The sequence below is a fragment of the Silene latifolia genome, chromosome 7 (assembly GCF_048544455.1).
Source record: "Silene latifolia isolate original U9 population chromosome 7, ASM4854445v1, whole genome shotgun sequence".
Taxonomy (NCBI): domain Eukaryota; kingdom Viridiplantae; phylum Streptophyta; class Magnoliopsida; order Caryophyllales; family Caryophyllaceae; genus Silene; species Silene latifolia.
Genome location: NC_133532.1, coordinates 95,077,955 through 95,088,287, shown reverse-complemented (window position 1 = coordinate 95,088,287; position 10,333 = coordinate 95,077,955). Strand labels below are relative to the sequence as shown.

Genomic DNA, 10,333 nt, shown 5'->3' with positions numbered 1-10,333 from the left:
TAAAACCCTCTTCTCCCATTCATTCTCATTTCTTCAACATACAAACACTACCCAAAACCCAAAAACCCCAAAACCCTCATCCTCTCCGTCAACAAAAACAAATTTCCTCAACCAAACTCAACCAAATCAAATCCAAACTTCCTCACAACAAAAATTAATCACTCCTTTTGCAACAACAAGTGATTCAAACACCAAAATCTTCAAACCTTTGAGTCGATTTTCAAGATACAAAGCAACATTCTTTCATCCTAAATCGATTTGGGTATCACTAAAAATTGAAGATTTCAACTTTCATTGGTGTAATCAAGCAAAGGAGAATGGCAAGAACTAAAGGAGGCAATAAGGCACCCCAAAAGAAGACACTTTCCAAAAGGCAACTAGCTCTTCAAGCAAAATAATTGTCAAAGTCTTTGGTAATCCACAATGCAAGGTTGGAGTTTCAACAACAAGATCCCCCTATGGAAGCTACAACATCAACAACTCCGGTCATTGAACAATTATCCAATTATCCGGAGGTAATTTTCACTTCCGACTCCCATAGGGAGAAATTCATTCACTTTGCTAAGAAAACCATCATGCCTACTAAGTTTATTTGTGAAGATGCATTGTCAAAGTTGGGTGTTCTTGAACAAACCAAAACCTTTTTTGATTCTATGGGATTGGGTAAATTGTTTACAATGAAAGAATTGACATATCCCTCCCTCACCTTGGAATTTTTAAGTTCTTTGAAAGTCACAAGGGTGGAGACTCGAACCAACATCGATTTTTGTCTTGAAAATGTTGATAGACGCATAACTTATGGTGAATTGGGTAAGATATTAGGCCTTAGTGATAACCCGAAATATACAAAGATTCCTATCAAGTATGACCCCGCTCTCTTTGGATGGCAATTTCCGGAAAGAAATTCATACGCTTTCATGATTATCGTGCTCTCTTAGTCCACCATCCGGGCATTAGAGTATGGCATAAGGTCATTGGGAATACTTTGATAGCAAGAAATGGCACAAATCATCTTACCAAACTCGATTGTATTTTTCTTGAGTCGGCCTTGAACATTGGGAGGGAATTTACCAAGCCATACAATGCTCTAAGACTTTTGGTTGAACGATGGCTTAATGTCGATTGTGGCAAAGAAGGCACCGCCTTTATTGTCAATGGAGGACTAGTTACCCATTTGGCTAAGCATTTCAACCGGAATTTCAACAAAAACAACACTTATGTGCCAGTTAAAGGAGGCCATCTTATTGATATGGACACCATGATTCACAAGTTTAAGTGGGTCAAGCACGACACTCTTGACAACAAATATGGGTGGTTAACAAATGAAGCTAGATCCTTCACCTTGCCTTCCAAAATTTGCCGATTGAATGTTCACCGATCAAACTACCTTCTACCACTCTTCGAAGAGACCGAGTATATCATTCAACAACAAAGGGGCGAAATTGCCGAGCCCTCCTCCTCCATTATCACCCCACCTTACCCATTTGAATACCACGAGTTCAAACCCAAAGATGTCAAAGTGGGAAATGATTACTTGACTCTACTCATGAGGGAAATGCATAAGCAAGCTTACAATGATAGAGTGGATGCTTACAAGGCCCAATATCCACCCCTCCTACATCTAGCTAGGCAAGGACTTCTTGATCCGTCTTGTCCTTTGCCTAGTTGGGCGGATAGGGAAGTATTCTTTCCTAGCATTTCTAGTGGTGGTAGACCGGGTGGAGAGGAGATTGTTGTTGAAGAGGGTGGTGACCAAGAAGGAGAAGAAGAAGAAGTCCAAGAAGAAGAAGAGGAAAGTGAGGAAGAACAAGCAAGTGAAAGTGAGTGTGGACATGATTCCACATCTATGGAGGTTGATGATGCCTCAAGAGAGGAATATGATGATGATGATGATACGATGGGTGAGGATTAGCAAACTTTGGAGGCTCCTACATTCTTACACCTCCCTTATGGTTTGTCTACTTCTCTTGTTTTTATTTTATCTTGATCATTTTGTGGAGTCCTAGCAACATCGGAGGACTAACACCTTGGCTTCATTAAGGTGTTCATTATTATTGTTCCCGACTTGTAAAATCCAAACTGACAATCTTTAGTTTCATGCATTGCATTCCATGTGCATGAACTCCCCCGAAATTCATGACATTAGAAATAATTTTTATTTTGGTTTGGGGAAGTCCATACATATGCATTGGGAGCTATTTTAAATTATGCTCTCCGCCATAACAAAAACACATGCATCATGTAGTGTAGTTTAGTATAGTTTGCATTTAGTTTAGAAATCATGCATTTTCATTGCATTATTTCCTATCGTATTGGCCATTGAGTACAATACCCATACTAGTGTGGGGATGGGAAATTCTAACTTAACTTTTATACAAAATCCAAAAAAATCAAAAATTTCGAAAAATCCAAAAAAATTATAAAATTGAAAATCCAAAAACAAGTTCATTTCCTTTGTAGTATAGTCTTGTATATATTGTTTTGTGTTTGTTCATCCTTGTTCACATTGATTGACTACGCCACATACGAGACATGAGGATATTGAAGACCGCATGGTATGATCTTTCCAATCTCCTTTTTCCTCTTTATGTTAATGACTATGTGGCTTTATTTAAATTGATGCAGTATAAACAATGTGAATTTAAGACTTGCATTTAGCTTATATGGCATACTAGTTGGTAGAAGCATACGCATTAGGATGTATATATGTTAGTTGCATCATGGCATATAGATTGCATGTTAGGAAAATTTTGCGAAACCGTCTATTTGGGAAGCTTGACAAGTATATATAGGCCCTAGTAGATGCTTTTTCTTCTTAAGACTTTGCTTGTTATAATGCTTGTAAAACACCCTAAGATGTGTCATGCTAGTATCCTTTGACCCATAATTTAGGCCTAGTCAAGAGTACCTTGTGGTGTGATAACTCCTTGGCTACCGTTTATTTCAAGGGTCCAAGGTGACCCTTGAAACCATGCAACCATCATCCATATTCTACCACAATTTTGTCATCAAAGGGAATGGGCACAAAAATTGTTCAAAAATTTGAGTTCAAGAAGTGAAATGAAATGTCAAAAAGTTTGCAAAATTGCATCAAAAGAAAAGAGGAGCAAAAATAGACTCCTATGCTTCAAATATAAGCACTCTCCCTACAAATGGGGTGACTTTGAAAATCTTCAAAAGAAAATGCAAAAGTTGAAAGTTATCAAGTATTGAAATGCCGAACATCAAAAGAAATGGCAAAAAGAAAGTGTTCTCAAATGTAAAATACCACAAGAAATTGTGGGGAAAAACAACAACAAAGCAAACTCCCAAATGAAACTCAAATATTATTCATCCATTTATCCATCGTATCCATTTTTGTGCATGGTAGAGAGGGGACGACCCTTCTTCTTGTCTAGGCAAGAGGGGGAATTCCGCGATCCTCCAGTGTTTCTAACACCATAGGGAGTCTACTATTGACAAAAGCATTTAACGATTGAGGACAAAGGTACCCTAGCTTGACACAACTTGGAGGTGATTTATTGGTATCCTTCTAGGCTTAGTAGTTTGAAGAAACCATATCTATGAAGGAGTGTGTACCCTTAGATTGCTTCCTCTTTAGATAATTTCCGCCACTTAGATGAGGAAAGTGGCTATTCTTTTTGTAGATGCATCCATTACTTGATTCTGTGTGCTTTAATGTTTGGATGTGTCGCCATTTTGGCAAGACCCACCTTGCCTTGCAAGAAGGCATCCTACCTCATGGTTGTCTTGTTGTGAGTTGAAGGGGCGAAGTGAGACCCGCTAATTGTCACATATCGGCTATATTAGTAGGTTAATTTAAATAAGGATCCTAGTTTTTGTCACCTCTTTACTCGGGACGAGCAAAGGTTCGGTTTGGTGATATTTGATGTGATCAATATTTGAGCATATTTAGTCCCCGAATTAGCCTCGTTCCTATGCTTTTTAGTGCATATTTGGGTCATTTACTATCTTTAGTCCTTTGTTTTGCATATTCATTGAGGTTTTGTTTCCTTGGTAGGAGAGGAGTGCAAACCTTGCATTTTCATGGCAAAATAGAGCTAAATTGATCGAATCTAATGACCAAGCATCAAAGAGAAGACAAGACTAGAAGGCTTTTGTACATAATGTAGTAGATGGGCAATGATGAAGAAGATCCTTGTATCTCCGACAAAATCCCGGAGGATTGTTGGAAGAAGAAAAGAAGAAAAGAAGAAATGGCACGCTGGACTAGGATCCGGGCGTCTCACCTATCGGGACGCTCGTCCAGAAGCTCCACAATCTGAGCGTCCAAGCTGCCAGGCAGCTCGTCCACCGCCTACACAATCTGCTCGTCTCGACCTTTTGGACGCTCGGATTGTCCTCCAGTGCAACACGTCCTCTTCTTTCTCCATTCGAGATGCGCATATTTTTGAAAGACTAGCTAAAAGGAGACCCGCATCTTTTCTTGAGAGGAGCGATTCCTCAAAGACTTAATCGTCATTTAAGCCCTTAGTAACCCTAATTTGTGCACCTAATCCCCACTATAAATACCCCATTAGTCTAATTAGATTATTATGTTCTTCTTATCAATCTTTAGTGTAGTTTATATTATTCTAATCTCCCTTTAATCTTGTAATCAACTTCTAATCAAGTCTTAATACAAATCTCATTTCCTTAATTTCTCTATTGTTCATCTTTTATTTTGGGTAATTGAAGATTATTTGGGTTTATTGGGAGATTGACAACATTCCATCAATCATCAAGTACTTCTATTATTCTTTGCATTATTATTTTGGAATCATCATTAGGTATAATTCTCTTAACCCCTTTTTAATTATTGTTAGTCATCTTCATTTATTCATCATGTTTTGCTTTGTTAATATAATTGACAACCTTGTTAACATGTTAAACTTGATAATGAGTGAGTAGTTTCCTTAAGTAGGGTTAATGGGGAATTAGGGGAAACCAACATGGGGGATGATTCATGCTAAATCTAATATGTTCACATAATTTATTTGCTTGCTTGTTGTGATCTCAACTTATGCACATGTTATGTTTGATGAAATGCGAGCCTATGAATCCTTGCATTTTTTACCCATCACTTACCTTTTCAATGAGACTTGTAAGACATAAACCAACTCCAGTCTCATTAGACCATGCATATAGTTGAGTAGGGAGGATTAAGTCGACTTGTAGGTGTTGTACAATCTAATTGATTCGGCTCCGGGACCCAAACCTTCCTAGGATTGTAAGATATAAACCAACTCGATCCTATCACAACAATAATTGCTTGCTTATAATTTGAGAATATGTTTGTATGATCAATTCCCATGAATCCCCTATGAACCCATGACACCCTAGTGCTTTTAATCAATTGTTTACATCTCATTTTAGTCATCTTGCTTGTTTACTTTTATTGTTATTTAGTTTAGTGATCTTCTTATCTCAACCCAAATTGTGACACCCCTAGACGGCACTACTTGCAATCGAAAATCCTACATCAATACCCGTCCCTTGGGATCCGACCTTTACTTGCCTCTTTACTAATAGTAGAGTTGTTTGTGAAGTTATAAATATTGTTTTGGTCTAGGTTCTATTAACGACAAGTAACCGAAATCTAAGCTCAAAGCGGACCGACCAGTACTCGACCGAGTGGGCTGGTCACTCGACCGAGTGGGCAATTTCCAGAAACTGGAAAACTTCTGGAAAATTTGCCACTCGACCGAGTAACCTGTCACTCGATCGGGTAGAGCAGCACTCCACCGAGTGCCCTCAGTACTCGACCGAGTGGGTCTGTTAAGCTGAGAAACTCCCGAAAATTTCTGCTTTTCTCTATCTTATCTTCTTTATTTCTGCCTCAAACCTCGTAACTTCGACATCGGTTTATCTTAAAATAATTTCAAACTCTATGTTGGTAATTTGTTGTTTGGAATACACTTTGTTACTCCACTTTTCTTCATCCTCTTCTCAACTTTGATCACCGCGTAAGAGTGTTGACCTTCTTCATTTTTTTTTCCAAACTTGATTTGGGTAGATCTACACATATTTGTTCAAATTTTATCAAGACTTTTTTTTACAATGAAATTTTGTCCACCTTGAACGAGCTTAAAAACTTGTATTCTTGAGTCAATAGTTAGATTTTTGTATTCGTTGTTGGGTCTAATTGGATAACAAAGGCTTTATATTTATTAATATTGTTGAAGTTTATCTTGTATGTGAAAATTTCATCTCAAAAGTTTATCTTAATCTTCAAAATTTTGATTCATAAGTGAAACTTGGTTTAATAATTTTATAAGACTACTATCTTTACTAGTAGTGTGCTACATCGTCTTAAAAATGAAGAATTCATCATCAATTTGGCCCAAAAATTTTGAACTAAGTGAGAATATGAACAATTTTTGATTTCATCTTAAACATGGTTTAATAGTATTGTGAGACAATAATTTTATTGGGGGATTATCATAAAATGATTTTAATTTTTCCGCCCTAAAGGGGTGACAATCAAACTTTCCGAAAAAGTTGTAACAAGTATATATAAGCTTTGACTATAACATCTTGTGAAGTAATGAGAGATTTATCCGTCTTAAATTTTTCGAAAATGAGTGGTATACCTACCCGGATTTTGACTTTTACCAAGTTGTTTTTTTTTTTTTTTGGTAAAATGTGAGCTTTGATTAATCATCATCAACAAAGGCCTATTACATCATAAGTGCATTTTTTAAAACTCTAAGAAATTAAGGCTTATACATCAAATACAAATTCCTAGTCTTTCAAGCCAACTTCTATCCCCAACTAGAGTAGGCCTAGCTGCTACTCTTTGCAACCGTGTTTTCACTAGAAGCTTTACCTCATCTGCAACATGATCAGGTCTTCTCAATTTAAAATCAATTCTGCACTGATTCCTCTCTATCCAAACTGCATACCAACAGGCCATTCTGATCATCCTATAAGCTTTCTTCTTCAGCTTCGATACTCCAATGGCAGTACTCAGATTAACCTGTAACCAATCATCCACTAGAGAAAAAATCCTAGAACTATATGCACAGTTCCCAAAAAGATGTCCATGTTCTTCTTCTTCCCTTTCACATAGAATACACCTGTTTGTCTCACACAGGCCTAAGGAATATAGCTTTACTCTCGTGTTCAAAGCTTCATGCTTAATGAGCCAACCTATGAATGAGTGTTTAGGAAGAACCCATACATCCCAAACTTCCTTGAACCACTGGACAGGGGGTGTGTACCCAGCATCCAATGATACCTAGAATCAACAGAGTATCCCTTAGGATCTGCTATCCACTGATTACTTTGAAAACCAGCTGACAGAGCCCTTACTTTACAGATATTCATCTAATTTCAATTAGAATCTGGAGGAGGTTGATAACTATGCCAGTCTACCCCTTTCATATAAACATGATCAATCTATAATACCCACAGCCTATCAACTTTTATATAAATCCAGTTGACAAGTTTTTCAACTGTTGCAATGTTCCACACCCTAGCATCTTTTATACCTAACCCACCTTCTTTCTTGTTGCAGCAAACCTTCTGCCAGGCCATAAGAGGAACTCTATGATATTGAGTATCCCCATTCCACAGGTAATTTTTACAAATCATCTCAATTGGAATCAAAAATATTGAAGCCCAATAGTTATGCAAAGTGTTAAATGCAGTATTGATTAGAACAAGTCTGCCAGCATAGCTAAGCTTTGTTGCTCCTATTCCTCTTACTCTGCTAACAATCTTATCAATCAAAATGCTGCAATCACTCCTTGTTAATCTGACTGCCTGAATAGGAATCCCCAAGTATTTGAAAGGCATAGATCCTTCCTGAAATCTTGATACTTGGATAATATCCAGTTTAATACTTTCTGCTACACCATTAAACACTACCTCAGATTTAGTTGCATTAACTCTCAATCCTGAAGATGCAACAAAAGTAGACAAGGCCCTAAGGAGTAGCATAATAGATCTCACATCTCCTTTACAAAATATTAGCAGGTTATCAGGAAAAAAGAGATGTGTCAACTTCAACCTTTTATATAAAGGATGGTATCTAAAAAACCATCTACCAGTAGCATAGTCCAGTACCCTTGATAAGTATTCCATACAAACACAAAAGAGTAGAGGTGAGATAGGGTCTACTTGCCTAAGCCCCCTCCTACCTTTAAAGTATCCAAACTAAGCACCATTTAAACTTAAAGAGTAGGAAGTAGAAGATATACAACTCATCACCCAATTCTTAAATTTTCCAGGGAAATTTAAGGCATCCAACATTTGCTCCACAAACTGCCATTCAATAGAGTCATAAGCTTTCTGAAGGTCTAGCTTAACATTACATCTAGAAGTTGGCCTTTACCAAGTTAGGTTCTTATCTTAATTTATTCTTAATACTTTGAACTTGGCTTATAGCAACATGTGCCATCTTATATCGGCTTATTTCGTATTAAAGTTTTCAAGAAATTTGAAACAAATCATCGTTATGTTAGAGTTTTAATATAATAATTCAAATTTTAGTCAACTTTGAGTAAAAATTGTATAATAGAGAAGAACATTTTACAAAGTTGGTAAAATTGCTAGAGTTGATTTTAGAATTTACATCATTTTAAAAAATTCCATCGTATTTCAAGTGTACTATTGAAACGAGTTTGTGGTTTGTTTAAAATACAAAGGAAGCCATGCCGTAATTTCTTTAATTTCATTCTTCGGGTTAAGTAAACTTCATCTCAATGACAAGCTTGTGTCAAGGGTTTATTTTAAAGTGTTGGTCACCGATTTAAGCGTTGGGAAAGTTTTCTATCCATTCCAATTTATTTGATTTCCTACCTCTTCCGTGTTCGTTCGGGATTGTTGTGATTCTCATCACCCCTACCCGGAAGTTGCATGTGAAATGAATTCTGGGGCGTGCCGAAGTCATCAAGCAACGCGAGGAGCAACCAAGTAAGGGAATCTCACCAAGAGCCGGCGGTACCTTCGGTGTTATGGGGATCTCCGAGCATAGAGTTTGTGTGTGAGCCTAATAGAATGGTTTTCTCACCCTAACCCTTAGGCATGTGTCTTCGACGAGATGTATGAAATGGGATATAGTCATCGAGTTTAAGAATTTGGGAAACCTAGGGAGGTATACTAGCCTATGAAAAGTTTTGAGTTGAGTGAGTTGATCATGAGAGACAACCTATAAATAATGAGTGGAGTGCGACCAAGGTTGGATATTTAACGGTTGTTCGGACTCATTGTTAGGGAACGGAATTTAAAGGACAATTGAGAGAGACCTTATTGAGTGTGACTCGGGTATCTTGGGATAGCATAGGTTTGAGTTAAGATTTATAGAATGGTGAGAGAATAGTAAGGTACTAAGAGTGAAAAGAGAGTGATGACACAAGTTGATAAACGTTTCGGAGGGTGTGAGATTCGACTTGAGGAATGGTATGAATCGAATAAATAGTGACAAAGGTTTATGAAACCGGAAAATGAGAGGGAATACTAGAACGAGAGATGAGTTGGAGGTTTTGCAAATTTTGTAATCCAACATTCGATAAGGAATTGTTAGAAGTTTTAAGGGAACCCTTGTGAAGAGGTTGTTGGGAAATGTGTCCTCAACAATGGTGCGATCACATGATTTAAATATCATTATTAAATCTCATTACAAGAATACGGAAGGGATGATACATAATATATATAGTCAACTGGTCCACACTTATCGGTAATGACTGGCTGGCTAGAGTTTGACATTACTGTCGTGCAACGGTGGTGATCAGTTGATCCCTTGAGGTCACACCTAAAGGACGATTCCCTTAATTGAAAAGGTTAATTAAATGTATACCGATACAGATTAATTAATTCCTTAAAATTGAACAATTCAATTTGTGAGAGAGAATATTGATATCTTATTGTAATGGGATTAAATAAGATTTATTTTAGTAAATAAAATGCTTTATTACTAAAATTGTTTATTGTTTGAGAAACAATAAAGATAAGAATGAATGGTTGATTATAATTACAAGATATTGTGAATTATAATTATATGACCAATTTTTTTATGTGATCAAGTATCACTAGTCAATTTGTTGAATGTATTTTAATTAATTTATAAAATGATATTTATGTGATAAATATGCATTTAATTAATTAGTAACATGTATCATACTACATGTGACATATTGTGTGACAAATGACAAATTGACAAAAATAAAATGGTAGTCCATTTTATAAAGATGGACCGAAATAAGAGTGTAAAGGGAGTTAGTGGGTGAATTATTTTATGAGATAAAATAAGCTAATGATCACTAACCTACAACTAGCCTTACAAGCCTAAGGTATAGAAAAGAACAAAAAGAAAAGTGAAGGACCATAT

General features: G+C 36.7%; 1 protein-coding gene across 1 annotated transcript; it reads right to left on the bottom strand.

Annotated features, from left to right (window-relative positions):
• Positions 1-6,730: 6,730 nt before the first annotated feature.
• On the bottom strand, positions 6,731-7,944 carry LOC141590381 (uncharacterized). The gene is made up of 2 exons (XM_074410978.1): positions 7,411-7,944; positions 6,731-7,240 (listed from the first exon to the last, which is right to left on the bottom strand). Exons 1-2 carry the CDS (start codon positions 7,942-7,944, stop codon positions 6,731-6,733), a joined length of 1,044 nt encoding a protein of 347 aa, XP_074267079.1.
• Positions 7,945-10,333: the final 2,389 nt, after the last annotated feature.